Source organism: Phalaenopsis equestris, unplaced genomic scaffold, assembly GCF_001263595.1.
Source record: "Phalaenopsis equestris unplaced genomic scaffold, ASM126359v1 Scaffold221112, whole genome shotgun sequence".
NCBI classification, from domain to species: domain Eukaryota; kingdom Viridiplantae; phylum Streptophyta; class Magnoliopsida; order Asparagales; family Orchidaceae; genus Phalaenopsis; species Phalaenopsis equestris.
In genome coordinates this window covers 175,436-200,886 of record NW_018239352.1, presented here as the reverse complement: position 1 = coordinate 200,886, position 25,451 = coordinate 175,436, and the positions used below count along the sequence as shown (strand labels likewise).

The window sequence follows — 25,451 nt, the reverse complement described above, 5'->3', positions numbered from 1 at the left end:
ATCATTGAACCACGGGACCCTAGACTTTGAGGTTGAGCCTCCTAAGCAATCCTAGACATTTATTATTTCCAACATTAGTGACCTTGAGGTCAAACACTGCTTGGACCACCCTTTGGAGTTGGGGTAGCTCATGCTTTCAGGCGAACCGCGCAACATCAAGCTTATAATGGGACTTATCATCTAGAGGAATAGATTCATGAGACCTTAGCGAAATCAAAATTCATTTAACTCAAAATCTACTTCCTCCTACTCACAGATAACTCACTTGAAATTAGTTCAATTCAACTCAATAATCAGGAATAAACTCAGAACAAAACTAATATATATATATCTCAAGAAAAAGTGTGAACATTACAAAAATCTATCTTACCAATGAAAAGACAGGTAGATTTGGCATTTAATGCAAAACGAAAGCACCAGATGCACCATCACATAAATCAGATGTATAACAACAATTCCTTTTTAATTTGAAAATCCTTCCTTAAGATATTCACATATATTTGTACAAACTACTTAACTAGTTAATTCTAAAAAAGAAAATCTTAGGGAAAAAGCAAAGCCACCTTATACATTTGCTTGTGAAAGAAGACCATCTCTTTTAGCCATCTCATATAATGCAACAGCAATGAGAGCTTTGGCATCCGCTGTCAATCGCCAAAGCTTATTGTAGGGAATAACATGTACCTTAATCAGTTCACCGTGGTTGCGCAGACCCATTTCTTTCCCCTGCAATGCTGTAACAATTTCCTTCTTGACTGGGCCTTTGTAAAGAAAAAGATTAAGTTCCTCATCACAACCACCCTGTAAGGTAATAGGCAAGATGAATAGTGTTTTCCAATACAAATCAAGAAAAACTAAAGCATAAATTAAGAAACATACTATGTGGAATGGAAGGGGAATGAGAAATTTAGATTAGAATTGAGGGAGTGTGTAAATAGCCAACTTGATATTGTACACACAACATGTATGCTATTCAAGAAAGATAAATGCCAATTTATTTTGCTCTTCCCTCAATTCTGTAATTTGCATCACGTTTTTTCCAATAGTTTTCAAACCCATTTTTTAAAACTATAAACTTTTGTTTTGCTGGACAGTTCAAATATCCTCTTATCTTTCTTTAAAAAAAAAAAGAAAAAAGACAAAAATCCCTGCGGAACTTCATATAGCACAATTGGCCAAAAGGTCCAAATTGTAGATGGAGTTTGTGGGAGCCACTACCCTCTTTGTTTTCTCTCCTCTTCTCCCTCTATCAGACTTCAGTTGGTTAGGAATATTTTGTGGTGCTAAAATCAATTTTCAACAGTAAATAATTGCACTCATTAATTAGTTGTCAAAATGAAGCTTTTCACATTCTTGTTGATGAATTCCATTGTTGGGAGTATTTGGTATGTACAAGTAGACTTCTAAAAAAAAGAAAATATTATGGAAAAAAATATCCTATAATTGAAGACATAAGATTATTTATTTCCTTATTGTATTCTTCTGTCTCCTACAAAAGAATAACTTTGTGTTTCTAGTCGGTGTTTTCCAACAGGATACCAGAGGATAAAGTTGTGCTTATTTCATTAAAGAATATTTATGTATATTCTTTTATTGTTCTACATTTTTTCTTTTTGAGAAGCCATAGTGAAATCTACAACGATGACAATAGTGATCTGATCTGTTGCATACAAAAATTCTAGTAACTAGAAAGATCTGTTGCATACAAAAATTTAAGTTTTCTCTAATGACATTTTTAAGCTCCACTGAAGAAAAGAAGTCAAACTTTGAATAATACATACTTATTAAAATAAATCTAGTAACTAGAAAGATCAAGAGCTAGAACTAATGCAAAAGTTGAATATAGAGCAGGCATACTCTGCAAGGATTAAATTTTTTTAGGAGAATTTGGTCACCCATGAACTTATATTGTGAGAAGGTGCTGCCATTCGCATTTACCAATAAAACATGACACACCAAATATATTGGAGTGAATTGTCATTCTATAAAAGATGATGTGGTTGACAAAAAAAAAAAAAAAAAATTACTCCAAATGTCTCCATTTTTAATGATAAGAAATATTTTTTCCAAGGCATTAGGACATTTATTTTTTCTTGGTTATATAATAACTTGGAGCTCCCGAACATATATGCTCCCACTTGAAGGAGAGTATTGATGTATTTTGTGTTGGAGTATTTAGTAAGTATTAAATAACATCCTATCAATGGAAAGGAGATTATGATATAAGATATCTCATAATTAAGGATATAATTCTGATCATTTATTTTCTTATTTTATTCCCCTTGAGATTTATTTATAGGTCCACTTAAAAGTGAATAAGAAACAATAACGTTATTTTTCCTCCCAATATCTCCCAACACATGGAAATTGCTTTTGGTCCTTAGAAAAACCTACAGAATGCAGACCAGGTTTGTTAGTTTAGTAAATAAATTGTAAAATGACAGATAGCAGAAAAATGGCTAAACTCAACGACTTAGAAAAATTCGACAATAACCGGGGATGGGAAAACTTTGCAACTGGTTGTGGTGTCAAGAAATGCTGTCAGGTTCACCATATCCCGCACATTCAGGTTTATACCAGTCTCCTCTTCAACCTGCAAGTTCATCATTGCATTATCGGAAGGTAAATAAAGAGAAAGAAAATAATGCAAGGATAGTTAAATAAGAAATGAAGCAAGAATAACATATGAATTGCTTGTAACGAAAGAAGAAAAATGGTTATAAACATGGCAAAATGGTGCTAATGGGGCGAAGGGCAAGAAAGAGAGCAGAATACCTCACGAACTGCAGTACCAACAACATCACCTCCATCATCCAGCATTCCAGCTGGTAACTCCAAAAGTAACTTTCCAACAGGAACCCTGGCCTTGTACGTATATTTTTAAACAAAAACCTTAGTAAGCTCTAATGTGTTACATGGCCAATGATTCACAACAACATAAAAATACAAACATCAAGTAAAGGAAGAACAAAGAACGAAAACATAAACACAATATGCAAGCAAAATCAACTTTATGGTGATGAAGATGCTCCCTCAGGCAAGGTAAAGGAGTGCTCAACTATAACATTTCAGGTATTTCAATTGAAAACAACATAAAATACATGTCACGGAAGTTCCCCACTTTCTACCTGCTCTGTAAGGACAACATAAGTATCCTCTTCAGACTCAAGAAGAATCAGCACGCCAACAGATGGCCCTCTCGCAAAAACAATTCCTGGAACCTTAATGATAAGAAAAGTAATCTTAATACTCAGCTAAAAGGTGTTACTTACATCGAGAATGAAAATAACGAAACATTCAAAATTAAAGATTCAAGTTATGCAACAGAAGGGTGCAAATCAGGCAATATAAATCAAACAAGGCACAGGGAAAAATGGGGGATATATGAGTGTAGCAGACGTATAGCTTTGGTGTTACTTGTATTAGCATTTACATAACTAACACACAACTATGATGTATTTGCGTATCTCACACCTAAATTTCATATTTACATACATTGCACTTTGGTGCTTTAGACATATGCATGAAATGGTTTACTTCACTTTTAAAAAGTGATAATGGTGCTATTATTTGTGATATTAATAATTTTGAACGCTATGTGTGTAAATATGAAAGTTTAGGCGTGAGATAGATAAATACATTATAATTGTGTGCTATGTATGTAAATGCCTTCTTAATCTTATATCTACCAATAATCTCGCATAGTCAAAATCATTTATTTTTAGTTTTATGCCTTTTACTGAAAATTCATTTTTTTAAATTAGATTTTGAATTTCTAAGAAATCTATAGGCAACCTAAAGGTGAGATTCCACCGTTTATGTATAGAAAAATGCGAGGAAAAATCCTCTTATTCCATTTTTCTCCAAAATACATCTCCTTTCATTATAAAGAGAGTCAGCTATAGGGTAAACATAATTCCTGCAATTACAACTTACAAAAAAGTACAACAAACACATAAGAAAAGAACTACAATTATAATAATAGAGAAATGAATGAGGATAAATCTAAATAGGAAACACAAAATTCCACACTCCCCCTCAAGTTGAGTCACAAATGTTGTAGAGACCAAACTTGGTGTTCAAATCTGTGAAGCTACCTAGAGGAAGAGATTTCGTGAAGACATCAGCAAGTTGAAGATGAGTCGAAATGTATATTAAGTGAATAATGACTCTGCTAACAATCTCGGAGATAAAATGTCTATCAATCTCAATGTGTTTGGCCCTATCATGATGTACAAGATGCTTTGTAATACTGATGGCGGCTTGGCTGTCACAAAACATCTTTATGAGATTAGTCGTAGAGTATCTCAGCTCATTTAGTACCCTTTGAATTCATACTCCACAAATTCCCAAAACAAATGCACAATACTCAGATTATGCACTTATTCTAGAGAACACTACTTGTTTCTTACTCCTCCATGTGACAAGATATCCTGATACATAGGAATAATATCAAGAGGTGGATCTTCTGTCAATGACTTCTCCTATCTAGCGAACATCAGTGCACACTTCTACAACCTTGTTGTCAAATTTCCTAAAAAATAATCCTCAGTCAGGAATCTTCTTAAGAAATATTAATATTATGTACACCATTTCTAAATGTTTTTCATTTGGGTTGTTCATGTGCTGACGCACTATGCCGACAGAGTACAGAGATGTTAGGTCTAGTGTGCGACGAGTAAATAAGTTTACCCACAAATTTCTAATATCTACATTTTTCTATTGATGTCTTTCTTTCACCTGAGTGTATTTTTTTGTTGAAATTCAGAGGAGTCTCAATCAGTTTGCACCCCATCTTCAACCACGCCACTTCCATGCCCATAAGTATCTCATCGTCCCTAGATCTTTAATTTTAAATTTGGTAGCAAGAACCTCCTTAATCTTTCCAATCTTTTTGTCATCATCACATGTCAAAATCATATCATCAACATAGACAATGAGTATTATTTTCTTACCTCCCTGTGTATTGTTTATAAATAGTATATGATCTGCTTGGCATTGGATGTACCCATTTGATTTCACAGTCTTGGCAAACTTATCAAACCAAGCCCTTGCCGATTGTTTGAAGCCATAATAAGATTTTTTTAGTTTACAAGCAAGATGTTTAATGAATTCATTTTCCAATCCTGGAGGATTTCATACACTTTTTCCAAATCTCCATTCAAAAACCCATTCTAGATATCAAGTTGATGCAATTCCCACTATTTATTCACTGTCCAATATAGAATAACTCTTATAGTGTGTAATTTAACCACTGAAATAAATGTCTCTTGATAGTTTATCCCATAAGGCTGGGTGAAACCTTCGGTCACTAACATAGCCTTGAACTTTTTAGTGCTCCCAAATGCACTATACTTAATATTAAACACTCATTTGCATCTAATAAATCTTTTATTTGGAGGATATTTTGTAAGTGTCTATATGCCATTTAGCTTAAGTTCTTAGATCTATTCTTCAACCGTCTTTTTCCATTATGTACTTTGGAGTGCTTAATGAATCGACTTGAGTATCTGCACACTTTTAAGATTAAATACAAAGGCTTTGTGAGTTAATGATAACTTCCCATAGGCAACATACTACTGGTTAGGATAATATGTGCAACTTTTCATATCTTCTCCGTTGAATTCCACTTCCCTTAGAACCTCAGAAATGGTTGAATTCAGGTTTGGTTGTGAACAATCCTGTGGTTATATATTGACTTTACCTTGCGTTGGATTTTTTATTCTCCTAGTGTACACACAAGATTTAGTAGGAGGAACTTGGGAAACAGGATGGTTAGATGGAAGGAGAATATGTTGTGATGATTATGGATCAGTGTGGGTATCTATAGTAGGGTTGGAAGCAGATAGGTTGTGATGACTCTAGATCAATATGGGTGTCCCAAGTGTGATATTCACCTAGACTCACCCTCTGAATATCAGGATTGGGATAATAGGGTTGGTTTTCAAAGAAGGTAACATATTTGGAGTTATAATATTTTTTCGTAATTGAGGTCTACATTGGAATTTAAAAGCCTTCGTTTGAGTAGAACTAAAATTAAATAAATGAAATATAATTTTAGTAGAAGTAGCTCTAGTTACAAAGTTGTAACTATGAGTGATCAAATCATTAAATTGTGTGAACATTTTAGATATCTCGGGTCTATTGATCAAAGTGTGGTGATATAGATGTATGGTGATATAGATGTGGATGTTAATAGTAGAATTTAAGTTGGTTGGTTGAAGTAGAGGAATGGATCGAGCCTATTGTATGATAGAAAACTACCGCTTAGACAGAAAGGAAAATTTTATAACATGATGGTGAGACCTGCAATGCTCTTGCAATGCTCTATGGTGCAATGCTCTATGGTGCAAAATGTTGACCTTTAAAAGAGAAGCATAAAACAAATTTAAGTGTTGCTGAGATGAAAATGCTTCGGTGGATGAGTGGCTTAACACATAGAGACAAAATGTGAAATGAATATATTCGAGGGTTGGTGTAGCTCTAGGACATGATTAGAGAGAGTCGTTTTAGATGGTTTAGTCGTATCAAATGAAGACCATATGATGATCCGATTAGGAGAGATGTTTTAGATTCGACTTATGTTAAGAAAGGCACAGGTAGACCTAAAATGACTTGGTCATATTGTATAAAAAATGATCTTAATTTATTAAACTTAAACGAAAATATGACACTCAATAGGACGCAATGGAGAAAAAGGATTTATGTAGCCAAGCCCACTTGGTGGGATAAAGGTTGGTTGTTGTTGTTGATATTGTTGTTGTTGGACGAATGACACTTGTACCTCTTTTTGTTAGAAGCATGCCCCATAAAGATATATTTGATTTATTTGGGTCAAGTTTTATACAATTCTGTTAGTGAATGTGAACAAAAAAAAAAAACACAACCAAATATTTTAAGAGGAATATTAGATGAGAAAGCTCTGATATTAGAGTATTCTTCAATCAGAATATCAAGGGTATTTTGAATCCAAGAACCCTACTTTGCATTCTATTAATGAGGTGGATTGTTGTGAGCACAACTCCCGATAAACCTTTTGGAAGATTGCAAAAGAGCATTATAGACTTAAATACCTCAAGGAGATGTCTATTCTTCCTCTCAGCTATCTCATTTTATTGAGAAGTTTCAACATAGGAACTCACGTAGATGATATCATTCTTTGCAATGTAAGATCCAAGGATAAGGTTGAATTATTCATTTGCATTATCAATTTTAAAATTTAAAATTTAAATTGGAATTGATTGGAAATCATGTTATAAAAGGACACAAAAATTTTTGATGTTTCAAAATTTTCCTTCATAAGAAATATCCAACTAGTTCTACAGTGGTCATCAATAAAGGATACAAACTATCCGGCTCCATTGATGTTTTTTTGATTTTGATGGTTTACAAATGTCATCGTGGATGATAGAGAAGGGTTGTACTGAGACATATGATAGACATGACGACTACGTTTAGTCAATTTACATGTTTCACGCTGATAAAACTTTAGCTTTTTATTAATAAAAAGTTGATGATACAATTTTACAACATAATGAAAATTGGGATAACCCAAAAGACAATATCGTAACAAAACACGACTCTCAACAGTGTCAGACGCAACAGACTTAGGAAAAGACTCAAGAATATGAGAAGAAAAGGGTAAAGAAGACACTTGTGTGTTAAGAGAATAATTTTTCATGGGCAGGTATTGACCTTGATGCAATTCAACACTATCAATCACCTTCCTCGAATCCACGACCTAAAATTCACAAGAGTTAGAGTGAAATTTAGTAACGCAATTCAAGTAATGAGTAATCTTGCTGATGAAAAATAAGTTGAAATCTAATTGAGGAACATATAGCGAAGAAGAGAGTTGAATATCTTTGGAAACTTTCATATCTTATTTCCCAACAATCCTGGAGTAAGATCCATTGGCAAGTCTAACAAATCTAGAGCAGGTGAACTTTTGGTAGTTGGTGATATCATGAATATCTCTAGTCATGTGATTAGAAGCACCTGAATCTATTATCCAAGCTCAAAATCTCTCATTGTTAGCGAGATAGAAAAAGGATATTATACCTTTGATTTATCATTAAGTTGGTATGTTCCTCAATTGTGCTTTTAAAAGAAGCATCTTCAACACCTCCAATTGTTCCTTAATGAAGGGAATGGGTTTGGCTAAGCCTTCAAAAGAGGTGGCAGCATAGGCCTTATAGTCTTGTTCTTTCCACCCTTGCCCTGGTTTCCAATATGCAGGTTTTTCATGTAGTTTTCAATACTTATTCTTTGTGTGATCAGGTTTCTTGCATTGTTCACACTAGGGACGATTCTTCTTTATCTTTGACACATTAGAAGAGCTGTATGAGTACAAAAGCAGAACTTTCAATGCTAGATGAATCACACTTCCTGTTATCATGAGTTTCTTCCTATTTTCTTCTCTTCAAACTTTAGCAAAGGCTTCCTTAGTGGTAGGAAGAGGTTTCAACCCCGTAATTCTTCCTCTGACCTCATCTAAGTTCATATTTAGACCCAATAAAAACTTGATCATCCTCTTCTTATCCACTATTGTTTTATACATTATGAAACCTTGGGGACACTTCCATACATATGTATCATACATATCTAATTGTAACCAGCAACTGAATAGTGTGAAGTATTAAGTACCACCCAAACCTTCTTATCGAAGCTCATATGGTTTTCTCTCAAACTCAAACAATGTTGTATTATTTTCAGTACTCGAATAAGTTTCATGAATTGCTTCCCAAATTTCTCGCGCTATCCTATAAAGTAATAAATTATCTCCTACTTTTGGGGTTATAGAATTAATCAACCAAGACATGATCATATGATCCTGGATCTTTTAGCAGTGATGGCTAGGAAAAATGAGCTCTGGAATTATGCCCTCTCACATTAGATGTTCATCTCTTCCCTTCAACAAATACATATAAACACGAATTGGGATCATTGAAGAATGTTATGTTTGTTGAGTTTACGGTTTGTGATAGAGGTAGAGAGTTCTAGGGCTGGTTGGATAAAATTCCTTGTCTCTAATTTCGAACTAACCACCACAGTTAAGTTAGACATCTTCATGTCGTATTTTATCATAAGCCCAATGCATGCTTAGGGTTGAAAAGAACTCCTGAAAGGTGGTGAGAGATGAGGATAGCCTATTGTGCTTGCCAGAGAAGGAAGGATGAACCGAAAAGAGTGACGCCTGATGGGAAGACAGGAACATTATATGCGTCGACGACGGAAGGCCGCAAGTCGTGTTTTGTAGGCTCGGGAGTTGCAATAAAGAGAAAAATTCCTCTGTGCAATATGCGGCTTTGGTTCAGGCAGGAAGTCGCAAGTCGCAGTCGGACACGACTCTATAGGTCGCGACTTCTGTTCATGCAGGAAGGCCAGTCACAGCTTCTGTTCGAGCAGGAAGGCAGGTTGAGACTTCTTTCCACAAAAAAATCAGGACACGTAGGAAGCGCAGAAAAAGTTGCCTGATAGGAATCACATGGAAGGAGAGGAAAGGATCCCACGGAGAGGCTTTGATGGAGGAAGAAGAGCTAGAGTTTGCAACCAAACTCTGATTCCATGTAGAAAAATGTGAGAGGAAAAAAGTCTCTTGTTCTTTTTTTCTCCAAAATACACCTCTTCTCATTATATAGAGTCAACTCGAGAGCAAACATAATTCCTACAATTAAAACTTCCCAAAAATACAACAAACACACAAGGAAAGAGCTAAAAACATAATAAGATAAGAATAAATGAGGATAAATCTAAATAAAAAACACAAAATTCCACAGCATGAGATTTATAAGAAATGCAACATCTAGATGAGTATGAGATAGGTAGAATAGTTTTCCAATTAATCTTTGCTATGGTCCTGTTAAAATGTTGATAGACTGAATGGTGATTTATGAGGTTTATGATAAATGCAATTTCTTTGAACAATATCATCATGTTGAGGGGTCTACTTATTATAAAAAATTTTCAAGCGTATGATTAAAAAATTCTTAACCATGATAACTATTAATAGCTTCAATTAAAGGTCATTTCTTGTGTTGAACCATTTAATAAATATCACAATCACATTAATTATATCACTATACTAGCTAGGAACATAACCCAAGTGTATATTAGTAATCATTTATAAGAGAATAACTATGATAAATACTACGTAAGCTAAACTGAGCAAATGGGTCCAAATAATTTCACGCAAGGAAATTTCAAATTTCTAAAAGGCAAGGCATCATTTTGGAAATTAAAAAGTAAACTTTCGTTCGTTTACATAACTTGCAAGCATTGCACAAGTGATATAGTCATAATTTAACTTTATGTAGAGTAATAATAAGTCATCTTTACTGTTTATTAGCAAGACATAGCCTTCTATATAAGAATCAAGATTAATTATAATTGATTTCAAACATTTTACTTCTTCCGTACTTATGGTTAAGTGTTTGGAATGTACTTAATATTATACATGTGTTCAATAAGAAAAACGTCACCATTCAATTTTATCAAATATAACCGTGAAAACATGTACATACATTTTATGAAAACTTAATAGTTTTTCAAAATAGTCATAACTCTAGAAACTTTGAGGTCGAGCTAGCCAATATCCAAAAAATATTAAACCTATAACGTATGTATCATACATATAAATATACACCATATAAAATTTTGATTGCAGATTATAACATAATTCAATTTGTTATATATCAACAAAATTTAATGATTTATATAAGTGGGTATTTCTCAAAAATTAAAATAATATATAATATTTTTAGAAATTTAAGAGACAAATAACATTGTAAAACAGTCTATCACATCATGTCAAAATGATTATGTGAATCGCTATGAATAAATAAAGATATTTCACAAAAGATTATCAGCAGCTTAAACATACCAACAAGTAGCAATGATTATACTCCTGAAAAGTAAAACTTAAGCTTATCTCTTACTAAATAAAGAATCACCTATCAAACATAAATCACAAGTTGTCCGACTTTTAGATCATGACCGGTATTTTCACTCTAACGGCTCATGCTCCATAAAAACGACATTCAAAATAATCTTACATTGGCCAAGCATTCATATATTGCGCAATAAACATAAAAGAAAGCAAAATAATCTATTAAAATGTTTTCCGTAAATCAATGATTCAAAATATTTCTCCAATTTAATTATCATAAAAAAAGTCACAAACATCCGTTTCTTGATTAATAATTTATAAATATCTATTAACATTAATCATAAAATCATGAAATTTTAATACCTACCAAAGTTTAGTTCTCATAAAATCCTCCCATATATAACTAATATAATAAATTATTCAAAGACTTTTAACAATTCCATATAATTTTTACTAATTTTGAGCATAATCCTCTTATAATCCCTAAAAATCTTGGAAGATTGATGTCTATATGACCGTCTTAGAAAAATTCTTAAATGTTTAACACTGTCATTGCCGGTCCCAAGCCCAGATGTGAAAAATAGAGAGTTGTGTTAGGTAGTCGACAGCCAACACAAAACTTATCGAAAAAATAATTACATGAATCATTTTGATCATTGTGTAAGTACTAGAGCGTCCCCTGGAAGCGACGCGCTGTATGGTCTGGATACAGTGAAAAATGTGCAAGGGCCGCTACACAGGTGCCCGGATGTAGTGTCAAATAAGCAAGTTCCCATATTACGAACAGATGCAGTTAAAGAAATTAGTTCATGAAACAAATAAAACTAAAATTAAGATAGGATCTTAGAATATAGGTACTCTCAAAGGTAAATTAATGAAATTAGTTGATATTATGATTCATAAAAAGATTAATATCTTATGTATTCAAGAAACTAAATAGGTGAGAGAAAAGGCTAAGGAGATTGATAACTTAGGTTTTAAACTTTGATATTCTGGTAAGCACACTAGAAATGGTGCACACTAGAAATGGTGCAGGTGTAATTATAGATAAAAGTTTGAAAGATAATGTTGTAAAAATTAATAGAGTTGGTGATAGAATTATGGTCCTTAAGATTATTATTGATACTAAGGTTTTTAATATTATAAGTGCTTATGCTCCTCAAGTAGGTTTAGATATAGAGACTAAAAATAAATTCTGGAATGACTTCGAAGGCTTAATACAATTGATACCTCTTGAAGAAAAAATTTTGATTGGAGGAGATTTATATAGGCATGTCGGCGGAGTGGTAGAAGATTTCAGAAATATTCATGGTAGCTACAGTTTTGGAGTGACAAATGAAGAATGTTGAATCATTTTAAATTTTGCTTTCGCGTATGATTTTGTTATTAAAAATATTTTATTGAAGAAAAGAGATGAACATTTTATTACTTATAATAATGGATCTAATAAAACACAAATTGATTATTTTCTTATGAGAAGAAGAAATTGCAAAGATTGTAAGATCATTTCAAATAAGGATTTAAGCACCCAACATTGATTATCAGTTCTTGATTTTAATATGAAGAGTTGTAAAATAAAGAATACTATGACTCATCATTATAGAATTAGATGGAAAAACTTAAAAGACACAAAAAAAAAATTTTTATGAGTAAAATTCAAGATTTTAAAAATTGGAATGTTCATGAAGAAGTAAATGCTATGTGGGATGAAGTAACAAACACTATTAAACAAGTAGCAAAAGATGTACTTGGAGAATCAAAAGAAAAAGTTCCTATAAATAAAAATAGTTGGTGGTTGAATAATAATATGCAAGAAAAGATAAAATATAAGAAGTTATATTATAAAAATTGGTTTAATTGTAAAAAATTTAAGGAACTGAAAAAAATATCAAACGGCTAGCAGGGAGTCTAAAAGAACAATCTGTGACGCTAAAATTTTGTTTTTAGTGATCTTTATGATAGATTAGATCCTAAGGAGGGTAAAAAATATATGTACAAACTAGCTAAACAAAGAGAAAAAAAAATTAAAGATTTAACCCAAGTGTATTAAAGATGAAAATCAAAAAATGATTTTCTTAAAAAAAAATATTCAACATAGATTGGTGAGTTGTTTTGATAAACTTTTTAAAGTAGTTTCTGAAAATATAATCGATCTTAGTGATCTTAATATCGTTAATTATAATAATGAAAAAAAATTTACGATCGCATTAGTAAAAAAGAAGTTGAGGAGGTTTTATAGAAAACCAAGGTGGAAAGTCTGTAGTATCTGATGATATCCCAATTAAAGTGTAGAAATATTTAGGAGATTTGGGAGTTTATTGACTTACTGAACTCTTTAATATTATTTTAAAAACTAAAAAGATATTTAAGGGGTGGAGGAAGAGTATTTTGGTCTCCATTTTTAAGAATGAAGGGATGCACAAGAGTGTGCAAATTATAGAGGAATTAAGTTGATGTGTCAAACTTTAAAATTATGGAAGAGGGTAATTGAACATAGTTTAAGATCTATACAAAGAGTTTTCATAATTAATTTGGATTTATGTCGGGCAGGTCTACCATGGAAGCTATACATTTATTGAGAGATTTGATGGAAAACTTCAGAGATAATAAGGAGGACCTACATTTGATTATTATTGATTTAGAAAAAGCATATGATAAGATTCCAAGAGATGTCCTTTGGAGCGTTCTTTAGAAGACCGGTGTTGATATGACTTATATTCAAATCATTAAAGATATGTATGCTAGAATTGTTACTTGTGTTTAAACTAAAGGAGGATTGACCAAATATTTTCCTATTTCTGTTGGATTACATCAGGGATCAGCTTTAAGCCCATATCTTTTTTCTTTAGTTATGGATGGTCTTATGATACATTTACATGAGGATGTACCTTGGTGTGTGCCTTTTGTTGATGATATCCTTCTAGTGGATAAGACGAGAAAAAGCTTAGGAAAATCTTGAATTATGGAGGACTACGTTGAAGTCAAAAGGCCTTCATTCGAGGAGAACTAAAACTCAATACATGGAATGTAATTTTCGTAGTAGTAGCTCAAGTGACAAAAGTGTAACTTTGGGTGATCTAATTATTAAAAGGTGTGAACGATTTAGATATCTCTCGGGTTTATTGTTCAAAGCGATGGTGATATAGATGGGTATGTTAATAGTAGAATTCAAGTTGGTTTGTTATGGAGGAATGCTTCGGGCCTTTTGTGTGATAGAAAAGTACCGCTTAGACTGAAAGGAAAATTTTAAAAGACGGTGGTGAGACCTGCAATACTCTAAGGCGCTGAATGTTGGCCTTTAAAAGAGAAGCATAATAACAAGCTAAGTGTTGCCGAGATGAGAATGATTAGGTGGATAAGTGGCTTTACACTTAGAGACGAAATGCAAAATGAATATATTTGTGATAAGGTTGGTGTAGCTCCTGTGACAAACAAAATTAGAGCAAGTCGTCTTAGATGGTTTGGTCACATTAAACGTCGACCATCCGATGATCCAATTAGGAGAGTAGATGTTTTAGATTCGACTTGTGTTAAGAAAGGCAGAGGTAGACCTAGGAAGACTTGGGGCTTATTGTATAAAAAATTATCTTAATTTATTAGAACTAATGAAAATATGACACTAAATAGGACGCAATGGAGAAAAAGGATTCATGTAGCCGACCCCACCGAGTGGGATTAAGGCTTTGTTGTTGTTGTGGCAACCATACAAGCAAGATCACCGACGCTTGAATATAAATGAAGAAAAGTTTAATTGAGATTAGTTGTCTCCTTTGCATCTACTTAAGTGGATCAAGAACAAGAATGTAGTGATCCCCCAAGTTATTATTGATTTAATGAAAGCAATCATTTATTGTTGAATGAACCAAGATAATGTGTAGTAAGAATATAAAACTATGCTAAATTTTACCTCAACCAAAAAGGAAGATGAGAAAACAATTCATGGTCGACATTACTTTTAACTGATATACGAACTCTACAATCCTTATCACGTTTAAAAGCTCTCCCTTGAGTATTCAGCGCCTGCATCTTGTTTATTAGAAATCTCCATTGATGTTGGCAACTCTCCTCTTTCCCATAATTCCCAAAGAGCTATGAGTCAAGTGCAAGCGCTTGTTCAAATTTTACATTAATGTTATTGTAATATCTCTTCACCTGTGCGCTTGCCTTTTATTGTTTGCCCACTTTCTTGATTTTGCCCTATGTTTGAGAAAAAAGGACCATGTGAGTAGTAGTTAAGAATAATTGAGGGGATAAAGTACGGTTGGATGTTCGATCCACGAGGAGAGTAATTTTATGATATTACAAACATATGCACCGCAGGTTTGTCATCGGAATGAGCCACGATCCAGGTAAGAATAATTGAGGGGATAAAGTACGGTTGGATGTTTGATCCACGAGGAGAGTAATTTTATGATATTACAAACATATGCACCGCAGGTTTGTCATCGGAATGAGTCACGATCCAGGTTAGTTATTCTGCTTCTCAGTTTATGATTGTCTATATTGATTCTTCAGGAATAATTATGAACTAACATATTGCCATCCATGGTAAGGCCCTTATGTTATAATATATGATGCGTGCTAGAAAATTCTCGATGATTGAGAAATCTTAAATCTACGCTCATTATAAATTTTAAGCACATACAGAGATATATATGTAAGAGACTCATATTTTACGTGGAAACAACCCTGAAAAGAAAAAAAAATCATGAGGACTAGCTCAGTCGAAATAATTCCCTAGAAAATTTAAAGTACAGAGGTTCACTGTTCTCCTGAATTAGGAAAGGATATTATAAAAACTGACAATTATTGTTTTATAATAGTTGCTTGACTATAATAGTCATAATTGGACTATAAGAACTGAGTTGATAGCTGCAATGGCAGTAGATCACAAATGTCATGATTGGTGGTTACAATAGTTATAGTTGACTGCAAGAATTGTTGGTGGTGGTCACCAATAATTGGTGGTCGTTCACCAGCACTTCTCCTCAAGAGTACTGCTTTAATTGTCAGCTCACTCTTCTCTTCTTCTCCTCACCCTTTAAATGAAAAATTGGAGCCATTTTATGATTTTTTAGAGGAGCATTTTGATAAATTTAGCCAAAATTTTAAAAATTCTATCGAACATGCCACATTTATTCTCTTTATCACAGTTATCATTCTTTAAATATTTAAGTACCTTAACGACCTCAAAATTAGATTTTTCTCTTTGGGTTTTAAGTCTCTAACTCATCTAATTTTCTCAGTAGTCCCATCAACTAGTTTTAAATACATACAATTGAAAGGAAAGCAATCCCTAGGAGGAATTTGAGAGAACTTATTCATTAAATTGACTCCAAGAAAACCATTCTGTATTGCTAATAGTTTCTACACAGTATATTTCTTCAAAAATCTATCACATCCCACACCAATTCTCGTCTCCCTGTCATCTTAAAATAACAACAAATTAAAAAGATACTAATTTTCCAATCTGTTGGCAATACTCTAGTGTATGTGCTTTATATAGCATGTAACTGCAAACTGTAATGACTGCCCTTAGCACGTGGAATTCTTTAATAAAATGCAGCATAACAACAAATTACAAATAATTTTCTTTTCCATTTTCGCAAGATTCCAATGTACGTGCTTGATATGCAACATGTGCAAATTGGAATAACCATCCTTATCATGCGGAACTCTTTAGCACGTTGAAATGCTAGGTGATGAAATGGCTAAATTCAAAAAAGGCACAAAAAATTAAAAATGACGTCTATCATAATGTTTCAATCGCAATTATCAAAACTCCTAAAATGAAGTGATGGTGGAAACAAAGTTATACAACTAAAAAAGCGTGATGGGCTTGATTAAAGAGTCATTGTTTGAAATTTGGCTAATTACGATCCCAAAAGCAGTTGTAATTTTATCAAAATTTATGGAAACTTAAAACAATGCACAAATTGAAAAAGGGATATTTTCATACAAATGATTTTACAATTTCAAATGTACCTATTTCACACACCCTTTTTTTTAATAAATTTACATGCAGGATATCCTATTTTTATACAATTTGCATCGTAAGGGGCCACTATATAAGAAGTTGAAAAACAATAAAATATTTTAGAAAAAGCGCAAGAAATAGATAAATGAAATTGTAAATTGTCATGCACAGAACGATACATTTCAACTTGAGTTAGCATCCAATGTAAGAAGATATTATCAATTGTTTTGGCCAGTTTGTTGACCTCTCATTTATCTTATCAGAATATTAGAAGAAACAAGCGTGGACCATGTCAATTCTCATCACAGAAAGCAGAAATTTTCCCTTTATTCAAGAAGACAAACTAAACAGGCGAGATTTATTTATTTATATGATGTTATCAAAGCAAATTTGATGCTAATATCAAATCATACCTTCATCCCCGTTTGTGTGTCATATACCTCTGCTTTGAATTTTAAAAAGCCAATACGGTCTTGAAACATATCAATTCCCTGCTTTGGAGTTAATTGGTTAAAATCTTGAGGTGGACTTACACTTCCACAAGATGAATAAACAAAGGCATTATTCAAACAAAAATTAACAGAGTTTGAAAGCCTGATGTTACTTTTACATGGTAGTAATTATGTTTGCCGTTTACAATTGCACGAACGATTTTCCATCAAAATTTTGAAGCCATTTGCAGTTTATTTTGGTCAAATAAGGGTACAGTATTTCTCCAGAGATATGTCAAGGTAAGATAGTGTACTTATCTTTTATATGGGCAAGGTTCATACTTCCGAAATTTATCATGGAGCATTGATGTTAATATAGATCAAACATAAAAGCACGATCATTGATGTTAATGTACAAATTAAGAACTATATAATCAAATTTGATAAATTTATAAGTATTCAATCAATAATCAAAATAGATGAAAAAATGTAATGTAAAATTAGATGCTTGACGCTTTTGAGTGATAGACTGATTCAAAATTACAAGGACAAAAGCAAACATTCAGAGTTAAGTAATGAGCAAAAGCAAAAAACACAAGCTATTTTTATATGATTCAGTATCCACAGGCCTATGTCCAAGCACACATTCCTTGGGATTTCAAAAATTTCCTCCATCACTTCACAAGCGCCGACCGAGAAAATATCACAACATGTAGGCTCTTATATAATAGAGAACACACGATAAAATTGGCAAACAAGCTACTAACTCGTCCAAGCCATAGTTAAACTAAATAAATCCTAAATATCTCACTTATGATGAAGAAGTTATGGCCCGGGTGTTCTTCCCAGTTGTTGAGTGAAACATTAAATATAAGGTTTTCATAGAAGAGTTAATAGAGACCTTTATTTCATTAAGTATTTGCGAGCAGGTAAATATAAAGCATGCAAGGGATTTTCAGGGGATGCAACAACATCAAATTGGACCCAAATAGCTTCTATTTATAGGTATACTAATGGGGAAAAAGAGCACGGAAAGATCCAAACATATTACAAGGAAATCCCAAGTCAAACTAGCTGATCGGAAAATCTATGAGATTCAGTGATGCAGGACGCCATGCCCCGGACGCAGAATGTGAGCCACGGTTTCTGCGATCGAACGACATTTTTTTATTTTCTTTCTATATTTTAGAGAGTTTCTTTTATCCTTCCTTTCTTTCTAGTAATTTCTTAAATATGTGTTGTATTAAGGTTTGTAGAGTTAGTTTTTTTGAGTGAGTTTATTCGGGACAGCCGTCGGTGTCTCATGTTTTCCCTTCTAGAGTTGTATCCAAGGGTCCTCCTGTGGTGCTCCAGCTCTAACTTGCACCCGAGATGGTCATTATCCCTCCCTCTACCCCCCTCCACATCCTTCCCAAACCGCTCCCAACCGCCTCCTCCTTGTTGCAGCTGCCCCAAACAGCACCTGTTTGCTGTCTACCTGCAGTCCAACCGTATCAGCCACCTCCCTCCCATTTCTACTTGCTGCCACTCCAGAAAATCGCTCCAAATGCTGTCATACCTCATCCCAGCACCCCGGAACAGCCGCCCATTGTTGTTCTTGCCTTGTCAGTCGCTCCTCCTTGCTACCAACAACCCCAAACCACCGGCCCCTCGGCTGCCACTACCCCGGACAGCCAAAACGCATATTGATTCCTGCTGTTGTTTGCGGTCCAGACCTGAGAAACAGCCATCTTGATGTTCCTGTTTCCCTATCGCCACTTTCCACCACCCAAACACCTTCCAAACCCTCACCGACCACCTAAACCACCCCTTTGATCCAACCCTAGTGGAACTTAGTGTCGTATTTCTTGCAATTTCATATTTATGTTTTGTGTGGTTGTAAGTTCCTATCTGGTTTCGATAATATCATTTGTTTCTGAATTATTATTGGTTAACTCAGGTATTATTTGGTATCAAAGCTAGCCGAACCCTAGTCCTACTCTAGGGTTACCGAAATCCCTTTGTTGATTTTTCAAGCTAACCACCAAAAATTTCTTTCCCATCCAACATCACGCCATACACATTCCACCCATCCAAACCCAAATACTATCCACGCCACCGAAAAGATAATTATCGGGAACATGATTGAGAGGAAATTACACAATGCTTCTTATGAGAAATCCGCAAAAAGAAGTCCCGGAATTTTCTAGGAAAATCTTTCAACTGTAATAGAAATTTACTGTCTTCAAGAGGAGACAATCCGAAAGGGTCACCCTTAACCACAACGGTGATTCTTCAGATCGAAAGGATGAAGTGAATCCTTCCACAAAGCAGTTTGCAGTGATGAAGAATCAATGCCCCAGAGATTTGCCACAAAATATCAAAGAAACAGCCAAAATTTTAGAGTGCAGGGCGACTTTCTTTGTTTTGACTGTCTCATGGATCCGGATGAGATCATTAAGTGGCTCCAAGGAGTGGAATGTGTCTTTAAGTACCAAGATATCTTATTGAACATATGATAAAGCTAGCCGCCATCGAGTTAAACAAGAGTGCATTGATGTGATGGGAAATTTTGAAGCACATATGCCAACGGGAAGAAAAACAAAATCACTATTTAAACCAAGGTGAAAAAAGATGCAACACAAGTACCTACCAGTTCATTATAGGTTGAACATGTATGGCTCCGAAAATTACAACCGCTCTCCTGACTCTATTATTTTTGTATTTGTTGTATTGTTGAGAGCGCTTTGAGGGTCAAATTTTCAAAAGGCTGATGGAATATTAGATAAGACACTACCGAGAGATTTTGCCCTCATTTTGCAATAACTTTTTTTTTTATCTGAGGTTCAAAGTTTCTCATAAGTGCAAGCCTCTATGGTTAATTACCCCTCTCATTAACGGGAGAGCACTTTCGACTAAGGCTAGTCATTTAACATAGAATAATCAGCATAAAATTGCAGCAAATAATATTTTAAATTGTAAAATCCTATCACTTAAAGCTTAAAGCGGATGGTGGGGGAAACGATGACGAAACCAGATCAAGATCCCATGATTCCTTCATTTTGGGTCTTCGTGGTTCCTAATCTACTTATAGGTTGGGCCTGAAAGATCCTTTATCAGTAATCATGGGTTGTGTCGTCCACATGATCCTTGTAGATATATGGTGGATGTTTCTCTGAGACAGCTTAGCTAACACAAAACTGTGTCAAATAAATTGTACATTTATGGTTCACAACTCGAGATGATAGAAAGTTGTTAATATACAGGTTGTGGTCATGACAGTAATATAATAATGTCATTTCCGATGGCTCTAGTCGTAACAAGTATTTTGTGGTGTCATTTAGCGACAAAACCACGCGGACAGAGAACTTAGGTCATATTCTTACTGACATGCAATTTCTTTGATTGTGAATATAAGGGCACATTTTATGCAACATTGACTCTTTGTGAGCTGAAGTCACTCAAAATTTTATCACCCTCAATAAACTATTGTGGAGGGTGAGTGGATTTTTGTTTTTTATCTTTAAGTGATTAATTTTACTTAAATATTGATTTTAAACTTATACTTAATGTTGGTTTGAAATAAACCCCTCCGGTTAAGATTTTCAGTCAATAAGACCCTCATCGGGTTAAACATTTAAAACAATTATATTTGAAAGCCATTTTAGTTTATTATTGCAGTCTTTATAAGGAGGGAGATCGAACTATACGATTTGGACTTATAAAATCTTATCTTTATGATTTGGCTGTTTATTGTAAGTTTACTAGACTTGACAACTACAATCCTTGTGAAGAGAGAAATCGGACTAGTCGAGCGGGACACACTACCCTACCCTCTAGATAGGAAACCCGAATGGATAGCATTCGTGGTTTAATTATCTTGGATTTGACTGTTAGTATAAGAGGGTTCTTTAATTTTAAAATAATCTTAAATTTTTCAAATGAATATTGCATGTTTATCAGAAGAAATGAGTGAAAACTTCATTTTAACCTACAAAGCATTCTCATACCGTTCAATTTTAATTACATAATTTATTTGGGTAGAGCACATGTAGGTTTAACACATGTATTTGAATATCCTGAAGAGTTTTATTAGCTACAAAGACTGGCAAAAATTTTGAGCAATGAATTTAATATGGAATTTACACCAAGATGCACAGTCAAAATTTTGAAAGCATGTTTAATTGACTTGCATATATAGACACCCTAAAACATAGACTACTCAAGAGTAGTTCATGTGTTACTCATCTAAGCCTTAAGGTTGGGGCTCAAATTTCAATGTATTGCTATTGACTTAGGAGATAACCACGAAGTTTATATAAAATTTCAAATCATTTAGAGCTTAAAATATTTGTAAAAGTGTTGTGATTTTGGGCTTTGAAAAGAGACTGCCTTCTATCTATTTACAAAATAGAATTGTAGACCTGGTGGTGAGATCTTCATATTCAAAAGTCCCATATTTGAATTATTATTTATCCCTAGGGGCGTAAGTACAAAAAACTCAATTTAAAATTAATTTTCAAACCCTAAGAGTCTTTTTGTAGACTTAACTTATTTCCTTGTGATCATAAATGCCAGGAATGATGCCCGAGCTCATTGATTTTGTTATATTATCAATATAGTTGTTTCCTTTTTAGTTATTTCATATTCCTTTATTTTTACTTGAGGGACTATTTATCTGTTATTATTTTTTGGTTCAGGAGATTTTTCTTTACGTTTGTGTGTTTTAAGATTGTAATATTTAATTTCTACCCCAATAAATGTTGCATTATTTTCTTTTTGCAAGTGGTATATATGTATCATGTTTAGAAACAAGTGGTGGACCCTCCTCGTCGCCCTTATCATGCCGTTTTGACATTCAACTTGTTGATTTCGGCCAAGACAGTTGCCAACAACATCGAACCTGTTGTCTAACAGCAGAGTTATCCACGTAATCCCTTCCAAATACGGTCGATCACGCATATTAGCCTTCCCTCGCTGTTCCACAACCACCTCCCCACAAAATCCATTTGCCAAATACCCTTTAGGATCCCTAGCAAAAAAAAAAAATTCACACTATCCACCTAACCTTAGCCCTAACCCTAAACCATGTCTTCCTTTTCCGTCAAAACTTACATTGGAGGAACGGGATGTCATGCTGAAAGGAGAAACCCGCAATGAGGTGTTTACGTGCTCACTATGGAAAGCATGCAGCAAAAAATCCTAAAAATGCAACAGAGGTTTGTGGCTTTTGAGAGAAGACAATCTAGTGAGATCATCTGTAGCCACAATGATGACTTGTCAGATTGCGAGAAGGAAGTAAATTCTTTCCACTAGGTAGTTTCCAGTGATGAAGAACCAATATCATGAAAATTTGGCATGGAATATTTGAGGAGAAACTAGGATTTTGGAGTAAAGATTGACATGTCGGATCTTGACAATCATATGGATCCAGAAAAGTTAATCGAGTTAGGGTCTGTTTGGGGCAGCTGCAGCTTATTGAATAATCTGCAGATAAGCTAATTAAAAATAATCTGCTGATAAGCTAGGTACGGTAGTTATTACAAATTTTTATTTTTTTGGAAAAGCCAGACTGCTGCCAGAAAGCTGTCACCGCACCTAGATAGGTGCAGTGTGAAAACGTTGTGTTCTGCGTTTTCAAAACTCATAAGCTGCCAAAACGCAGTTTACCCAAACAGGCTAGGTGCGTTTTCAAAACGCCACCGCACCAAATAAGCTGCCCCAAACGGACCCTTAATTCAGACAATGGAACATGTCTTTGAATGCAAAAAATATTTCACCAGACAAAATGGTAAAGGTAGTCGTTATTAAGTTAAAGAAGAGTGCATTTCAGATAAAGAAGTCGTTATTAAGTTCTGCGATGTTGTCCTAGACCGATGGTCAAATAGGAGTGATGAATCGCGACTTTGGATATCTCCTAAGATATTTTATAGGAAAAAACATCTGATAGTAGGATCCAGGTCTTTTCAGAGAAAAGGAAGTTTCTTCTAACTCGGAAGAACGATGTGGGAGTTGTCGTGCCCCAAAATCGCTGAATAAGTGAAATCCTGCATATCACGGAATCCTGATCCTACGATTGCAGCCACTAGGAATGCCACCAGAGCTCACTGATTTCGTTGTATTTTCAGCATAAATCTTTCCTTTTGATTTAATATGTTGTAATTTTTTATTAAAAATTTTTTTTGCATTGTTTTTATGTTTTAGAGGTTGTAATATTTGATTCTGCCCTAAAGAGTGTTGTATAATTTTACTTTTGCAAGTGATGTATTAGTATCTTTCTTAGGAAAAGGTGGTTGAATCAACTCGCCAACCGTATCATGCCTTTTCACCATCCAACTTATTGATTTCAGCCGTGAAAGCTGTCAACGTCGTCAAACCTACTGTCCAACAGTGGATTTATCCCTGCAATCCCTTCCAAACACCACCGACAACACATATTAGCTTTCTCTCGCTATTCTATAACCACCTCCCCACAAAATCTACTTTTTAAATATCTTCTAGGAACCCTAAAACGGTATCATGGAAAACACCCATTCACATCACAACCAGCACATTTGTTGTCGCTAGAAGCAACCATCATAAAAGTGATCAATCAATTGATTTATTCATGTTGCTAGGATTACAATGTCACAAATGTAAGTTTGCCACAGCCTCATCATCTCTGTCAACCACAAACACCATTCTTAAACTAGTCGATATTGTCTACTTCCAAAACATCCATTGCATCATACCAACAACTTCGAAAACTCTTATTAAGACATTGTAATGATGCCTTCTCCAACTAGCCGGCGAAGGGCAAAATCTAATATGTGCTTCAAATACAGTAAAAGTTATTTAATTGGCCAAGGCCTCGGTATTTCACTTCTTGAGCTCTCAAAAAAAAAAATCTTATCTCTATTCCTCTGCTTTACTAACATGGTTGTGTGTTCTAGATCAAAAAGCACAATAGCAAATGAAGCAATCCTCAATCTCTGGCTCAATTTTTTAGCATAACAAGGAAAGATAATATGATAGTTTGACAAAAATTTGCAGAAAATCTCTGCAAAAAAATTGGAGAAAATCCCAAAAAAAAAAAAAAAAAAAAAAGAAGCTCGTCAGAAGAATCGCTTAATTCCTGCAAACAAATATTGCAGAAATAAAAATAAATAAATAAACAGCAGCGCTTTTTTTCTTCCAGATAGCACTGTGCCTAAAAAAGTTTCAGAAAGTACCTGAACTTCGACACGCTGCAGATGCATTTGTCCGCCCGCTAGAAGACCTCTTTCACCCTGCATATTCTTCAGCCACTGTTTGAACAAAGGCGACTCTATGGCGCTTCTGTGATCAAAAACACAAATCAAAGAATCTATAACTTCGATAATCAAGTTTAGGAACATCTAAAGCTATCCACAAAGATATATGAATTTGAGCAGAAGTTTTCGAACTTCTATTCAAATAGTTCATCAGCTACTCTCAGCTAATCACTCGCGACATAAATCAACTGAAGCCGTTTGGAAAAAAGCATCCAATATTACAGCCAAAATTTCACATTAGATTGCAAAGTATTCATGCCTCCAAACATAACTCAGCGACATAAGGAGAAGTTTTAAAATCGTTTGAAACCGCAAGGCATTCGCTGCTCAAGGAGACGCACACCAACTGATCAATGAATTTCCACACTGGGATTTTTCCGGATTACCAAATTCTACAAACATATATACAGAGATAGAAAAGCCAAGTACCTGAACTCAAATTCTGAAAGGGCTGGACCAGCAAAAATCTCAAAGAGGTTTCCGTTCGGCAATGTCATGGTCTGCTTCGGCGTAGCAGGAGATTGCGTGCTGCCGGACGCCATTCGATAACTAAAATGGATTCGGCAACGGCAACAAAGGTTCTTCGCAGCTGTGATACCGCTTCTCCACGGACACGGAAGGAAATGGTGGAGGTCGCGGTGGGTTTGACGGCGTAGAGAGACGATGGAGTCAAGAAGCAGTGGCGCGCGGGCTGTCAAGGAAGTCATGGCTAACCAGAGTTTGTTACATTAAGACCTGAATGTGCTTTTAGGGAACGAGCCTGTTTTGCGGCCCATCTGTAATGAACACAACTTTCAGAAAGCTACGCACGGCTCCATCCACCATCATAGCTCCTTCGTTAAGATTTAGCATCCAGGGATAGCTTGTTCGAAGAAGTAGCAATG

At 34.5% G+C, this 25,451-nt stretch overlaps 1 protein-coding gene across 1 annotated transcript; it reads right to left on the bottom strand.

Moving 5' to 3' along the window:
- Positions 1–421: 421 nt before the first annotated feature.
- Positions 422–25,451, bottom strand: LOC110037556 (nudix hydrolase 14, chloroplastic). The gene is made up of 7 exons (XM_020742229.1): positions 24,997–25,451; positions 24,487–24,592; positions 17,279–17,356; positions 3,129–3,221; positions 2,776–2,865; positions 2,495–2,593; positions 422–801 (listed from the first exon to the last, which is right to left on the bottom strand). Exons 1-7 carry the CDS (start codon positions 25,272–25,274, stop codon positions 565–567), a joined length of 981 nt encoding a protein of 326 aa, XP_020597888.1. The 5' UTR covers positions 25,275–25,451; the 3' UTR covers positions 422–564.

Excerpts from the sequence above, each read along its gene's own strand:
- LOC110037556 (XM_020742229.1), bottom strand. The coding sequence starts at position 25,274 with ATGACTTCCTTGACAGCCCGCGCGCCACTGCTTCTTGACTCCATCGTC. Across the intron at positions 24,593-24,996 it reads CTTTCAGAATTTGAGTTCAG|AAGCGCCATAGAGTCGCCTT; the intron begins GTACTTGGCTTT and ends TTTTGATCACAG. Across the intron at positions 2,866-3,128 it reads ATGTTGTCCTTACAGAGCAG|GCCAGGGTTCCTGTTGGAAA; the intron begins GTAGAAAGTGGG and ends TATACGTACAAG.